The sequence below is a fragment of the Cygnus atratus genome, chromosome 3, assembly GCF_013377495.2.
Source record: "Cygnus atratus isolate AKBS03 ecotype Queensland, Australia chromosome 3, CAtr_DNAZoo_HiC_assembly, whole genome shotgun sequence".
NCBI classification, from domain to species: Eukaryota; Metazoa; Chordata; class Aves; order Anseriformes; family Anatidae; genus Cygnus; species Cygnus atratus.
The window spans coordinates 46,666,713-46,683,026 of NC_066364.1; the positions used below are offsets into that span (position 1 = coordinate 46,666,713).

A 16,314-nucleotide genomic window follows, 5' to 3' on the forward strand; every position below is an offset into this window, starting at 1 on the left:
CCCTTCGAGTCCCAACACCACTCCCCTAAATATTTATTTTTAATCCCTTCATAAACTGAAGCAGACTACATGTCAAAGCCAAGAACGGATCCTTTACTCTATGCTTGCATATTTCATTATGTTGCATAAATAATGCAAGTAAATCTGAAAGACACAAAAGCCACACAGCCACAGGTTGGCAGAACAAAGAAGCAGGCACAGAGATTGGGCTTTGGTGCTGGAAGGTGTAAAGAGCAGGGTTAGGTTCAATACAAAGCAAAAGTCCACACAATTCCTGTGGAAAACTTAGTTATTAGAAAAGAAGAGGAACAGACTTCACTTGCTACTGTTGTTGCATTGAAAGGAAAGAAGTGCCATCCCATTTTCCAGCTCCTGGTGTTTGTAAAGGACTCAGGATAGCTGACTGTAGGGGAAAAGGAAGTTAGAGAAACTTGATTCTCATTTGTTTTTGACCATTCATCTTCAGGCTTTGCTAAGTCCTACTGGGATATCCTATTTTTTTAGGGAAAAAGAAAAAAAAAAATAGAATAACAGTCATGCCATGCTCTTAAAATTGGAAAAAGTCAAATCTCAGATTTCTTAAGAGAATCAGGCTTACATCAAACAGGAGGATGTGTGCTTTTTATGGGTTTTAGTTAAAGTGGATTAATCAAAAGGTAGCACTGGGTGATGAGGACAGGCTTGTAGCAGGTGAGTTTGTGCATGCTCCTATCTATTCATCTTTCATTTATTAAACAAACTGGATAGCTGAAGTAACAAGCTGACTTCAAAAACAAGGTCTTTTCCTCCATCCTTCTTACCATCTGTGGCACTCGGTTTCTCTATGATATTTTACAATTTGATTATTGTACATAATTAGTCAGACCTTTCTTAGCTAGATCAAAAGACACTTTCCATGGAGTTTCAACAAAGCCAAACATCTGTATTTTATGACTAATTGCTTTTGTTCTTCTTGAGACTTAGAATGTAGCATTATCACAAATTTTGCTCTGCAGTTCTATAGTGGATGTAATTGAAATCATTTTTCTATTGATACTCACAGATTCACAATGAGTTACAATTTTGAGCATGGAAGAATGCCAAAGAGTAATTCTTACTATTTTTTTTAATCATATACAATGTATGACTAAGTGCTTAATTTGTACAATTTAAGCGTAGTAAAGACAAGTCACTAGTTCTTAAGTTACCTATTGCGATTAAATATTGATAAAGGAAAAGAACACCTTCCAATATCCTGCAAATCTGTGTCTCTTCCCTCTGCTGTCATCAGCTGCATAGCTTTTATAGTAGGGACAATGCTTTTAAGGATGATTTAAAAGAAGAGGGGGAGAGAGAGCTGGGTTTTATGCCATGTCTTGGTTATCTCTTTGTGGTTCTGATGAGCTAGGTAAGTCTGGAACAGTTAATAAGTTTACAGGTCACTTCACAGAGTCAATGCGCTGGCATTTTATGGCCTTTTAATGAGCCGTTAAACTGGAGAAGAGGTAATTAAATATGGTACTCTGGTACAACGTACACAGCACTGACTCCAGCTCTCTGATTTTAGGTTCCTCGGAAGACGATGAGGTCATTCAAGAAGGTCTCCTCAGGCTCAGGTCAGTCTTTTCTACAGCTTCTTGCACGGCTGACTTTGTGAAACCTTGCGTCCCACTGCCTCGCAGCGCGTCCCTAGTGATGCGTTTTTCTGGAAGGAAGAAAAAAAAAATCATTAATTTCACCCAAAGGCTTCGCAGTTCTTGATGTACCCTGAGCGTTGTGCAGGACGCACGAGCTCTGTGAGGGGCGCGTACGCGGTACCCGCCGCCACGTACCTGCCGTTCCGGGCCGACGCAGAAGCCCGTCAGGGACAGCCACCCGCCGGCCCCCCGCGTCCCCTCCGCGGGGCTGCCCCGCGCCGTGCCCGGGCGCTGCTCGGGGGCGCGCCCGCCCTCACGGGGCCGCGGCCCCGGCCCTTCCCCGGGCGCGCGCATGCGCGGGGCGGGGGCGCGGAGCTGCCGGCGGCGGGGCGCTGCGTCGCCCCGGGAGGCGGCGGGGCCGTTACCGGCAATGGCGGGAGGGAGCAGGGCGGCTGGGGGCGGGCGTTTCGCCTCAGGCGCCGCCGCGGCCGTTGGGCGGGCGGTGCCCAGGTGAGGGGCTTCGGCGGGAGGCGCCGCTGCCTCAGGGGGCGCCCCCCGGGGCTGCCCGCAGCCGGCAGGGCGGCCGCGCCGTCGGGCGGTTCACATCGCCCCCGGCACGGCTCGGTCCCTCAGCCGCCGGGCCCCGACCTACCTCGGCGGGCAGGGCAGGAGGGCTGCTCCGCCCCGGGCAGCCCCGGCGGCGGCCGTGGGGCGGCTCTCCCGGCTCCGGCTTTTCCTGCCGGCCCGCTTCGAGACGGGAAGGCGCGGCTGCCCCCGCAGCTCCGCTTTCAAGTGTAAAACACGCGGCTTGGCTCGCAGGCACGCGGGAGGGTGCTCGGGTGGCGCCCGGGGCTGGTATCGACGGGGGGAGGGATCCGTCTTGTTTTTTGTTTGGCCGAACAGAAGACGTCGGAGTTGGGACTTTAAAAGTGTTGGGAAGGTGACAGATGGGAAAACCAGCACCGCTTGGTTACAGAGTTTCAAGTGAGCTCTTCCTGTGCGTTTGTAAAGACAATGATCCGGCTCCGTGCAATTGTCTTTACCAAATTAGCATCCGTTTAGCAAAACTTAAGAATAGAAATAGCTTTCGATAGGTGAACTATTACCATTCAGCTCAGTTTGGCTTGTTCTGTAGGATTTTCCCCCTTTATCCTCTTGCTCCCCCCAACCCCCCTCCTCCCCCCCCGGAAAAATGTATGGCTGATTCTTAGGCAATGAATTCTGGAATTTTTGGTAAGATGTTTGTGTTCCTTGGATTTCTTTCTTTTTCTTCCTTTTCTTCTTTTTTTTTTCTTTCTTCTTTCTTTCTCTCTCTTTTTTTTTTTTTTTTTCGCGGAGAGTTCCCAGCTGGCAACAGCTCTCTACCTTCCACAAAACTTGAAAGGCTGATGTCCCTTGCAGGAAATGAATGAGTCGATAACATCTGACACCAGTGACCAGTCCAGTGACCCCAACCTTAATTCCACTAATACTGGAGGCCTGAAAATCTCAGTAAAGACCCTTTGCAAATCCCCCCCTCCATTTTACAAAATCTCCATTTATTTTACAGTGCGAGTACGTGGCAACAAATATTTTTGCAATCAAATAATTTTGCGATCGGTTTTCCTGGTTTTTCATTTATTCATCGAAGAACGTATCGTGATGAATTTTCATTTAAATGAAACTTGCTAACAAAAGACTTTAAAAATATATATATATATAATGAACTCAAACAGCATGTTTGCGGCCGTTTAACTAATACTGGAGCCTCCGAGGTATTTCTCTACCAAACGTTGGTGGAATAAATCCATCTGAAAAAACTGAAGACCTTGAAAACGGTGTTGAGCAGAATATGTTGCCTCTTTTTGAGGAGGTGTCGGCGAGGGCTGGCCCCGTGGCAGCGTGCCGTCCCGCACGCCCCCAGCAAGCGCTGTACGCATTTTTTCGCCAGGTAGCCTCGATGTCGCGTTCACGGCTGGGGTTTCATGCGCGTCAGCGTTTCGTACGTTTATTACATGTTAGAAATGGTCACGGCCGTAAGACCCAAGCCTATACAACTACTGCTGATTGGATATCGTAAAATAATCGCCGAGGATGGGGGTGCGGGGGGGGGAGGCTCTGCGCCCGGGGGGAATGGTGTATTGCCGGGGCGCGCCGGGTGGGTCAGCGTAGGAAGTCGACCTCCTCTGTTGAAATAACCCGTAGGAAATTTACGGTTGAGGACTGCACAGGAATGCCAGGACTCGGAGCTGCTGCTCCCCTCGCCCGCCCGCTCCTGCGCCCACCCCGCTGCCCACCCGGGCGTGCTTGCGCCCGGGGACAAAGGGCGCAAACGGCACCGGGGGTCTTGGGGGTCTCGGGGGGTCCCGGTGCCGTCCCGGTGCCCTCCCCGGCCGCGCCGCCCCCCGAAGGCGGCAAACGCGCTGCGGGTGGGTGGGGAGCGCAGGGGAGGCTCAGCCGCAGCGCCTCGCGGCTCCGTTCACACCTTGACGGCGACGAGCGGGAGATAAAGCGGGGCTCACTGAATTCGTGCTGGTGGTGTTTTGTGTTTTGTTTTCCGCGCTCCTACGAGATGTCAGGGCGGCAGGGGCTGGCGGGCCGCGGGGGCGCGCCCCGGGCAGCACCAGGCGGCCGCGCCGGGCTGGGCCCCCCCGCTGGTGGCCCGGCCCCGAGGCAGCACCGCCCGGGCAGCCCTGCGCGTCTTCTCTTTGTCTGCTGCCTCCGGCTCACTTTTTTTTTTTTCGCCTTCCTCCTCTCTAGCAAATTCTTTCCTCTGGTAGCGCCCCCTCCTTCCTCTTCCTCTTTTTCTTCCTCCTCCTCCTCCTCCTCCTCCCGCCCCCCCCCCCTCCTCCGCGCTCCCGGGGAACAATCGCCGCCGCCTGAGGTTTGCCCCAGCCCTGGGCTCGAAGACCGGGCTCTTATTTAGGAAGTCATTAATCACATCCCCTCCCCCGGAAAGAGATGGCGGAGAAACCTGTGAAGTGCAATTCCTCGCCCCCCACCCCCTCCCCCTCCCCCCTCCCCCTCCCCCCTCCCGAAATGTCCCGAAGCGCGCCCCCGGCCCGGGCCCGGCGGAGGTGATAGCGCGCACCCGCGGCGCGCTCCCGCTCGCACGGGTGGGCGCGGCGCGGCACGGCTGGGCCGCGTCCCCCGCGGGCGCGGGCACGTGGGGGCGGCTCGTCCGCGCGCACCTGGCCCCGCGCGTGCCCGCGCGGCGGGGTCCCGCGGCCCTCGCCAGGGGGTTGGGGGGCTGGGGGGGCGGCCGGGCGCGTGAAGAAGCGAGCGGGTTAAAGGGGAAAAAAAGGAAAAGGGAAAAAAAAGGGGGGGAAAGGAAGAAAAAAGGGAAGAGGAAAAAATAAAAGGGGAAAGGAAAAGGGGAAAGGCAAAAAAAAGGAAAAGAAAAAAAAAGGAAAAGGGAAAAAAAGGGGAAAGGAAAAAAAAAGGGAAAGGGAAAAAAAGGGGGAAGGGGGAAAAAAAAAAGGAAAGGACGCGTTGGAAATTCGGCGTTCATTCATAAATTACTGCGGCGTGTCAGCCCGCTTGCAATGGCGATTGGCTGCGCCTGCCTCTCGCCAACCCCTCCAGGATCCGATGCGAAATTAGTAGCAAGAAAGCATGTAATTGACAAAGTCACGTGTGCGCAGGGGGCCAGAAACCGAGCGCGAGAGAAAGGGGAAAATCCAAAGAGGGAACGCACATTAGACCATGCGAGCGAAATTTGGGATCGTTCAAAATCAGGATGTTAGGTTAATGCAGAAGACCGCTTCGAGCCAAAGGGAAAGTTTTCATCTCACGAGTTTGGAGCAGAGGGCCCGTGGGGCAACATGGCCGAAGGTTAATTCTCTTTTTTCTATTGTTTTACTCTGATTTTCGCTCGCTGCCTCGCTCGCTCTCCCCCCCCTCCGCCCCCCTTCTCCCCCCCTCCCCGGCTCCCCCCTCTCGCCGTTCCCCTTTTTTTTATCGGCCCGCGCAAGGGGGCTTGCTGCAAACCCATTGTTACGGCTCTCCAAAACTGTTCCGTACCGCCCACTCCGATTCAGGGCTCGAAAAGCTTTCAGGGCGCTATTGTTTGAATTGTTCCTGTTTGATTAAGCACAGCCGCGGTGGTGGGATGAGAAAACGCTGGTACACCTGTCCCAACTTTAATCGAAAGTTTATTCCGAGGACGGATGGATGCGCGTTGCAAAATAGTGGTTTCCGCGCTGCATGTGCAATAACCAGTTGTGCAATCGCCCCAATTTGGCTTCTCCTCTCCCTTCCACCCCTCCTGAGCCGGCCTCCCCCCTCGCCCCCCGGTCCTGCGCCCTGCAAGGAGAGACTAATTTGGCTGCGAATTTCTCTTGAGCAATGGGATCGGTCTTAAAGCAGCAATACTCAAGTAAAGTATCGCCTTCCGCGCTGTAATGTGGCTGAAAGATGGAGTTAAATGGAAAAATACACGTATGTAGCGAAACGTGGGCTGCTGCCCTGTGCAGAGCGAGAGGGAGAGCCTCCGCGCACGGGGTTTCCTCTCCGTAACCTCTGGTGATTTTATTTTTTTAATTGTTTAAACGCGTTTCGGGGAGAAGGTTGTTTATTTTTGAATTTAGGAAAAAAATAAGCTCTTTTCGCAGTTTGCTTTTGATTGCGTTTTGTTCTCTTTTTTTTTTTTCCTCCTTCTGTTTCCTCTGTAGTAACTCCTTTACACAGTGGCCAAAGGATGTTACCAGAATTTAACTCTGCTTTGCATCTTGTCCCCCCTCTCTTTTCTCCCCCCCACCCCCCCCCCACCCCCTGCCTTTCCCTCTTCCTCAGCAGGGGCGAGTAAAGGTGGAGAGGAGCCCGGGAAGTTGCCGGAGCAGGAAGAAGAGGAAGAATCCCAGGTTTTGCACGGAACCGGCCATTGCAAATGGTTCAATGTGAGAATGGGATTCGGGTTCATCTCCATGAGCAACCGAGAGGGAAGCCCCTTGGAGTCCCCAGTTGATGTCTTTGTACACCAAGTAAGACCCATTTTTGTCTTCCATCTGTGCCTGCCACTGCTGGTTGAGCTCAGTGGGATTCCGGTTTCACGTGGAGAGAAGTAACCTGTTTTTTTCCTAGGCATTTAGGTACATCTGTAATTAAAAAGTCGCCTTAGGTAATTGTTTTGTTGGCAGCACACAATTGGAGTAAATAAGATCGTTAGATTGCGCTCAGCCTCCGTGGCCGAAGATTTGTGCAAAAGGATGATGTTGTTTCCTCGTCTCTTACTCCTCAATTAGAAAAATTTCCCGTGTGTTTTATTTATTTTTAAATGCCACGTTTTTCTTTTTAACCACGTTTATGATTTGTCACCCCACCGATCGGGAGCTGATACGCTTTTCCTTGGAATCTGATTAAAACTAAAGTCAGAAAAGGATAAATAAAGGTCCTTTTCATTTAGGTAACGTTTGAATGCATTTTAAACGCTTTTCTTGTAAACCTCGAATTGTTTTTTAAAAGCTCATTTGAGATTAGTTAGTGCAATTGAGGCATAATTATAGTGTTATTTTGCAGTAATTCAGGCCTGAGAGTGTCCCTGTGGTGATAAACTGAAACACGCGTGTGGTTTGTCTGGTTGATTTTTAAATATTCCTTCCTAGAAAAAAATAAAGCAACGATTAAGGAGTCAGACCAAAAGCATGGTCTCTGTAGGGCTGTTAGAGAAGAAGCCCGTGGCCATTGTTTTTATTTTTAAGCGTACCAGCGTGAACTGTGTTGCTGTTGTGAACGTGGAAGCCTGTATCTGAATGCCTTCAGGTGAAGGAGTTTCAGATGCAGGCGGCTTGTAAAATCGTAAGCTGAAGGGAGTTTTTCCCAAGTTCTGTAGCGTGGCTTGTGGGGAAGGCGCGTGTGTAGACCTCCCCTGGTCCTTGTGTTAGTCTCCAGTTGCAACAACGCTGTTTTGAATTTCACCGCGCTCCTCTGCGATCAGAGAACAGAGGGGCAGCATCTGATAGGTGAAGAGACCATTTTGGGTTTGGCTAGGGCCATGTTAGGGAGGCAAAAAGGCATCTTAACTTTTTACGTAGTTGTCCATTTTCTATGACGTTTGCAACGCAGGAGGGAGGGTTGTTGCATGACTGCACAGGGATTCCGTTTTTCTGTTCCATTTGGTGGCCCACCCTCATTTTGTGCTAGCTTTCACCAGGCTTTTTCAAGGAATGTGCTTTTCATGAATTAATATAAAGGTGACTAAAACTTACAAACAGCGCTTCTGTGGCGTGTGGTCTTGCTCCTTGTGGTGGTGGAATGGATTTCTGACCTCGGCGTGTTAAACATACCCCACGCCTAAGGGCCTGGCCATCAGTATTTGCCGTTTGCATTTGGAATTACAGACAAAGTGTGGAATTAAGTAGTGAATTTATTGAATTCTTACGTTTCTTGCTTTGTACTGGCATAGAGGTGCCGCCTGCCTTTGCTACTACTTTTTTTTCCTTTAAGAATTGAATCAATTAAATACTTACTGAAGTAGGATTATTCGTCCTCCTGTTTCCCCCTCACCATCTTCCCCTCTTTGTACATTTTCAAGTCATGACATTGCTCTTTATAGTTTTGTAAATTTATAATTATAAAAAAACAAAACTTTTTTTAATCTAATTTTACATTAATGCACGTTATTCTTGTCACTTCTCAAATAATAGAGGACAAGCATTTAAAGTACAGCAGCATTATTAATAAAAAGATACGTTTGTAAACAATGATATTAGAGCTGTGGAAATAGAGAGGTGTTGAACTGCATGATGAGGTGATACATTTAAGTAATATTAGACAAGGTGTTGGGCCACAATTGAAAGTAGTCATAGAAAAAAAATTTGAAAAGTCTGTGGTAAATTTGGGTTTCTGTTGTGTTGTGCCCCCTCCGCTAAAGGATGCAGTCTCCTACAAGCAGGAAATTTTAGAAGTGTTTGTTGACAGCTTAGTAATCTACAATTTGCCAATATTTTTAGGTTTCTAAGATACGTCGTGGTGTAAAATGCAATGAAAACCAGCACGTTTCGTTGCACAGGAACTGTGCGCCTCAGTCATTTTGAGTGTTTCTTAGAGCTATGTTTTACTGAGCGCATTGATTAATATTCCGTAATGAATTACTCCTAGAACAAAGCAAGTATGTTTCTTGCTTTCTTCTTTCTGATGAAACCTGCAATGTACGTAAACTTCACGTTGACATCTTCTTTCCGTCAGTCCAAAGCAGATTTTTTCTGTTTAAAGAAATGGGGAGAAGCAGCATATATTTTGCTTCAGAGTACGTTTTGGATAATTCATACTGGTATACAGAATGCTTTGTTAGCTGACTACCTGACCGATGGTACCAGTAGCAGCCAGAGCATAAAAATGCCTTTAAATCAATTACGATATTTAACAGTCGGCTCCTACAACGGAGTAGGCTGCTTGATTGGACCCTATTCTTATTAGTTTCCTTCATTTGAAAAATTTAGTCGTGTGAAAGGTTCCTTTCAAGGCAAAGACGTTAGTTTATTAATCTGTCGAAACAAAATATTGCTGTTTAAAGCTGTTTTGAAAAGAGTTCATCGTTCAAGTGTGCGCGTTTTTCTGTGTGTGTCCACCCATTCTGCAATGTTTGTAGCTACTAAAATCATTTTATAGAATCAGGCAGTCTAAGCAGAAGAAAGAAACCTTACTCAGTCCAAGTCCGAGTCTGGTAAAAGCTAGCTTGAACCTCGCGACAATATTTTTATTGCCTTATCTTACCTTTCCTCGGTGAGGTTACACTCAGTTTATGAGATCTTGCTGTGAGCAAAAACATCTTGAATGTTGAGTCAAAATTCTTGTAATAGTTTAAGCTCATTATACATAGTTTTTAAAGCTTGCAATGAATGATTTTTCTTTCTTCCATCTTAGAGTTCCCCTTGGTTGTGTGCAGATTGTGGTCATATTTTTCTAAAGTCAGTGCTTCACTAATTAAACAATTATATCGATATCTATTTTTAGCAGACAATGCTTGTGTTTAAGCCCCCTCCTTCACTCAGTGAAAATTCTGTTCGTGTAACAGCTGCAGTATTGAGTTTTTAACTCTCCCTTTTAAGTCCTTCCTACAGCACTAATCATTTTGATTGATCTACTCTGAACTACCTTTAGGTTGTTGTTACCCTTCTGGTAACGAGGTACCTAGAGTTACAAGCATCATTTCAGGCAGAAACATGTCAGTGATTACATATGTGCATCTGCGTGTTTGTGCAATGTAAATAAGGTACACCCACACATTTACACTCCTGTATTTTATTATTATTATTTTTTATTTGCTTTACTCTGATGGTTTGTATCATTGCCATGGATTGGAGTCATTCAGTATCATATAACAATTACAAGTTTTTGAAACAACCCATGTCAAATCCAGCCGCATGCCTAGTCCAGTGTTTTCTCCACAAAAAAAAAAAAGTGGCAATGTCAGTCCTGTGTAACTCTTAAATACAAGGGCTGTGCACCTTACTTAATTTGGCTCAGTATTGTCGTTTGGACTTTTAATAGGTTAGCGTGGAGTGGATAATATAGATTAATTCTCTTTTATGATGTGAATTTTGCACATAGTTTTGTGTAAACAGTTCTTGACATAGATTTTTTTCTTAAGTTTAACAAGGGGTGAAACAGACCGTGGAGGTGAAGTGAGCGAAACCTCTTGTGATGCACATGAAAAAAAGGTTTTCATTGCTAAGAACTAATAAGAGTTTGAGCTTTTATAAAGTCAGGATGTTTGCCTTACTGCATGCTCAAAATTGTACGTGCAACTTCTCTACGACTTTGAATGCTGGCAGTAAAGTGTAAATGCTCTGGATTCTTCTTTTGCATATATTTTGCATGGATCATGTTAGAAACGTACACTCTTTTTTGTTAAGCATAAAGCACATATGTTAAAGGTGATACTGAAGGGTAGGGTACTGTGTAAATAGATGCAATTAAATACATGTTTGTGAATTTCAAGGGTTATAATTTCATGTTCTGTGTTATATGGTTTTTCAGTGCGAGATGGATTGATCAGATTCGAAAATGTTTGCTTGGACCTGACTCTGTAGTCCAAAATTCTTACCGCATTAAGGGATTGATCTAGGATTTCTCAACTGGGACCTTAAAACGTGATCCTTCTTTGGGATGCTCTTTTATGAGATGGGGAGAGGAAGGAAGGGAGGAGCAGCGTGCAGGAGTTGGTGTGTTTTGTTTTCTCATTAAAATGAACATGGCTGGTTTGAAATTTCTCACTTTCATCTGAACTTTTACTGTTGCTGCAAGTTACTGTTGTTACAAGATCTGATAACAATAGAAGAGAGCCTTTTCTTCTTGCTTCTTCTTGCAGTGGGTCTTTCCTGCACTGTTCTGAACTGCACTTTAGTTTGTATATTGTAAATTTTGCTCTTACAGGTACTTGCAACAATAACATACAACAAAAGAAAGAGGGAAAATTACTGAGACTGTTGGGATATGATTGTAAGCACAAGAGTAAAGGGAAAATTAGACTCCTGAAAAGTCTTTTTTTTTTTTTTTTTCTTTTTAATTTGGCCAAACATCCTTTTTGATGATGAATCAGATGCCTAGTCTTTTAGATCCTAATGTTGTAGCTATACTACTTTTTCTAGGATAAGGTTGAGCACGGCATAATACGTTGAACGCTGACTGTTTCTAATGCTGTGACACATGTGATTCTGTGCTTTCCCAAGGATGAATTCATTCATTCAGCACATCTTTTCCATTTTTGCATTACTATGGTAGAAGCCTGTAAAAGCTACTTAGTTGATCAGGAGAACTGGAAGTTCTGGGCGAGCAAGTGAGATCAATATTGCATTGCTCTTTTGTTGTTAAATGGCACATACCAATGCCTGTTTGAAGTACACAAGGCTCCATGCAGCGTATGTTGTTCCAAACTTGCCTCCCTTGACTTCTGCTGGGGACCAGGCAAACCCAGTCCTAATCAAAACAAAAGTGGCTAGCAGGATTTAGACAGGGTAGCTGAGGAAGGAAGTGAATGTGGAATAACCGTGTCTGCAGTGAGCATGTATATAAGAGATCTGGCAGAGATCAGACCTGTGCTAAAGACGTGGGTGTTGAAGTGCTCAGCAGCCCCACCGCATGTAGAATCTATGGTGATGGAGGTCGGGGACAGGCTTTGGCACTCAGCAGCTGTGTTGAAGCATACAGAGAAAGCTGATGTTAAATTATGGGGACTGTGGATTTGTGGTGTACTGCAGAACAGCCTTGTTTCGGATTTTTAAAATTTATTTTAACTACTAAGTAATCCAAGCCCTACATTTCAAGTCCTACCTGCGGACGCATAGACAGATGGCAAAATACTTCACTGAGAGCTTGAATATTTAAGACAGTTGACTGAAGAAACTTCTGGTATTTAAGTTATGGAATTGCCATCTGTGAAAATACCTTCCAGATTTTCATCTATTTACATCTAAAACCAACATTACAGTGCATTTTTATCTGTAGACATATGTAGTATTTAAGCGAGAAGTCCCATTAAATCTAAATGGTATTGATCAGATTTTGCTGAACAAGTTTAAATGTTTACCAGCAAAAATCACAAATGCTCTAATGACAGAAGCCTGCAATGGGACTACTTTGTTTTAAGAGAGATCTTCCTCTTTGACAGAGCAAACCCTTCCAGACCATGCTGTCCTTTTCTCCAAGGCTGAGGAAGTTGTGCACGGGGGTTGGGATACTGGAAGGAAGAGGATATTTTGTCTGGGGCACAAACAGAAGATACCAAAGCAGATACATGAACCTAAGCTAAAAGGAAATGAATTGTCAAATTGGGACAAATGTTATCGTTGCTTGTCCTGGTTTGCAGCTAGATTATTAAGGTTGTAACTACACCTAAGCCTGGTCTGAGTTTTGTTTCAGGCACTTTACAAATATGCTCCCAACTAAATATTGTTTAATTTGTTGGCCTTACGTAACCCATTTCAGTAAAGGCCTGTTGTCTTTTCCCCAGTGATGCCAGTAGAAACAAGATCAGGCCCATGAAGTTTCGTGGAAGTATATAAAAGAGAATTTAAAGGTTTAATTTAAGATCTTAGGAACCTAAAAACCATTTATGATGTTTCTTAAATGAACTCAAATAAGGACATACAGTTTATGTCTTTCATTCACTGTATTTACGGGTGTTTTTTCCTTTCTTTAAATCAGCTGAAAGTTATCATGGCTGATACAAAGTTTTTATGAGTGATAATTAGCTCTTGTTAAGGGATGGTTATCCCCCTGGACTAGAAGCTTTTGCTTGCTGGTTATCACTGGTAAAAGCAGTGAATCCTTAAATTGCTTTTATGTTAGCAGAGTATCAGTCATCGTCTCTACGTGGGGGGCTGGGAAGTGCTTCTGACTGAGCATATTTAGTTGGAGTAATTGGTGTCCAGAGTTTTTCTCAGGTTATTCTGGCTGGTCCTGACTTAAAACGAGGGTTAACTCCTTGGGAAATGGCTAGAGTGAATTCCAGATCCCCACCCCAGAGATGGCTCAGCTGCTTGCAGAGCAGCTGTGGAAGCTGCTGCAAGTTTTACAGTCTGCTGTATTAAGGAAAACTGGCACTGATTTTGATTTTTCTTAACATGCAAAGCTGTAATATGCAGCAGGTCAGCAGCTGCTCTGCAAGCAGCTGAGTTGTCTTTGCAGTAGCAGTGTGGTGAACAGGTGGAGGTTGAAACTCCTACAGCCACCCTTCGTGGTGGGGGTCCTGCAGCCACGGTTTTACATTTGGCAGCAGTGCTGCTGCTTAAATAAGCTTCAAGAGCTTTTATAGCACTCTCGCTGTTGGACTAGGATAAGTGTTTGTGAAGCTGCGCGGTGAACCCAGTTGGGGAAATTTTGTTTTTCCACATCTGAGTTCCATCAGTTGTCCCATCTGAGAAACCACACGGTCCCCACAAATAAGTGTGGGCAGTGCTGGCACCGTGGAAGGGTGGCCAGGATGCAAACACGCAGCTGTGAGGTTAAGGCGAAGGTATGGGAGGAAAGAGAGTTTGAAGCTACCATCGAAGAAATGTGAATGAAACGGATGTAGTGACAGTGCAAGTCTTACTGACTTTCAAGAAAAGGGGCACTTGTGGGTAATGGAATGAGTGCGAGCTTCTGAGCTCACCTCAGAATATTTCAGGAATCTTTTTTGAGCCATACTTCAGCTCTTCTTTTCTTTTTTCTTACTGTTTACAATCAAGCTATGGCTTTGAAATGTATTTAATTGTGGTTTTAAACCGCATTATAAAACAAAAAAGTGGGGATTTTTCAGATTATGACAATAATATGTGTTTCTTCTAAAGAGCAAAAATTAGAATATAGGGCACGTAAATAGAAATTTGGGTATATCTTTTTAGCAGATAAATAAGAGCTGTAGTGAAATTAGTTCATTGATATTCTGAAAGGATTAGCTTCCTAATTATCCCATGTGTATGACTTTGAAAATTAACATTATCAATAATTTGAAAAGTTAATTCTCTGAGAGTACGTAGTATATCCTTGCTCTATTATCAATTTGGTATTCAAAAAAATCACAGATTCTTTTTATTCCAAAAGTCTAATCTAGTGCTAGAATTACATTTCTGGAGGGAGGGAGGGTGGTGGCAGGAGGATTTTGAAAGGTTTGTTTTGGTTTTGTTAGCATCATAGGCTAGTATTTATCAGATACAACTGTATTTGAGTGAGTGCATGTGTAATCGATTTTTGGAGTGTATGAATTTGTCTACAAAATCTGAGTGACATTCCATAGCTACTATGGAATTTATGATGCTGTATTATTGAAACACTAACATTGTTAAAATTACACTCATAAGTGTGTACTTCTCATGAACGTAGCCAAATAGTGGCTTTCCTACCAAAGATAATCTGTTCTCAGAGAGGTTCTCATCTAGTTACTCATAGTAATTTATAGGTGTGCAGTGCTGAGGATTTTTTTTGTAGATTGCTTATATTTTAGTGCCTCTTGAGGCTACTTTAATATTTGTGTTGTAACTTTCTTTGTTTATGATTCTATAAAATCATGTACCAAAATAATCCCTGGGCTGAAGCTGAGGGTAAAAAAGATAGTCCTTGTGTTCTTTAAGTAGACTAGATTAAGGAACTTGGTTGTTTTCAAAGTACAGGTGTCTTCAAAATCTCTTTGTAGTATGCCTGTGCTATAATTTTTAAAAATGTTTCATTTCATTTTACAACTGCATTTTTCAAGCTAGTAATCAAAGTCTTGTTCAGTTTTATGAGCTATTCGTAATAGTACAATCGTGGTGGAAATACAGGGTTTTAAAAAGCCTCTGCTGACCATGTGTAGTGACTTCTGAATATTCTTAGATTTGTTATTTTGGAAGTGTAAGAAATAGGTACATTTTAAAATCTAGAATGCATCTGAAGACCCAACCTGACTTCTTTAGACTTTGGACACACCACTAACTACTCCCAGTATTTAAGGGATATTGCTACTTTGCACTTATTAATTACCTGGTCTAAGACAAACAGATTGCACATTTTGAGAATTAGCCATTTGTTGACAGTGAAGTTGGGTTAAGATAAAGAATTGTTAACAAACCTGCTTGCTATCGCCTCTCCCAGATGTTAAAGATTGTAGTTAGTACATCAGGTGAATGGAAATTCAAGAATGATTTCAACAGTAGACAAAAACTCATCTTTAATGTAATCAAGCCAGTACATCCCTTCTTTTCTTGTGGGTACTACTGTGCTGATGGGTCAAATTCTACTCAGTCTTCTCATGTGAAGTGGTCCCACTGACCTGTGAAATTCTTTCAATAAACAGGACAACATTAAGAGTGGATTTAAGCCTATTATACGGATATTGCCATAGGAAGTATTTAGTATCTTTCTTTTTTCCCTTTATTTTTTGTGGGTTTGTTATATACTTTTTAAAGTGCATTAAGTTTGTTTTCATGCTTAAAAGCTTGAGGGCCATCCCTATGTAGTGCCGAAAATGTACAATAAACTAGGGCTTGGTTCAGTTCTGCTTAATTAAATTATACAACTTAATGTGATGTGTATGCAGTTTTGTAATTTTCATGTAATTTTCACGATATGGTGCTCTTTGGTACTGTGAGTGTATAGTATTTAATGTCTTACATAGCTAAATTGACTTGACCAGTAATCTGCAAAGCTTCTTCAATGCGAAGCTCTTGGGCTGATAATACTTTTTTAAATCTCCTTGTTGAAAAATTGCTCAGTCCCACATCATTCCATCAGAGGAGGAAAGGGTGGTAGAAGAAATACGTGAAATGCTCCCAGTGTGAAAAAGAGCCCTCGCCATGTGTGCACACCTTCTGTTGAAGGGGAATGAAGTTCACTCTTGCAGTGAAAGCACCTTGTGATCTTGAACAACTATTCAGGAAAACAGAGAAATTTGGGGCCAACCAAAAATCAGAGGCCCAGGGCCTCTGATTTGTTGCAAGGCTAACAAAATGCAGTAGTAGGTATTGGAACAACTGTGATACCTGTGTTTACAAGGAGAAGGATGGGCACTCTCCGTGCAGACTCCTTCGCAACCTTCTTCTGTCCCAGGCCCCCTGTCAAACACGTAGAGCTCCTGCTGAGGTGTGAGGGAGGCAGCTGAGTCCCCTGTCCAAAGAGGAGGGAACGGACCATTTACAGATTTGGGGGCATAATGTGGTCCTCAAATATTTGTAAATGTATTTAGCCAAAAAGTTTCCATTTCACAACCATGCTTAATAGCTCTCCACTGCAGTAATTAAATTCTCATTTGGCTGTGCCAAAT

At 44.4% G+C, this 16,314-nt stretch overlaps 1 protein-coding gene across 1 annotated transcript in view; it reads left to right on the plus strand.

Moving 5' to 3' along the window:
* Positions 1-1,561: 1,561 nt before the first annotated feature.
* Positions 1,562-16,314, plus strand: part of LIN28B (lin-28 homolog B) — an 84,347-nt gene continuing 69,594 nt past the window's right edge. Inside the window, exons 1-2 of the mRNA XM_035564852.1 lie at positions 1,562-1,595; positions 6,390-6,577. Of these exons, the coding sequence (XP_035420745.1) occupies positions 1,562-1,595; positions 6,390-6,577 (222 nt within the window). The remainder of the gene's footprint in view (positions 1,596-6,389; positions 6,578-16,314) is intronic.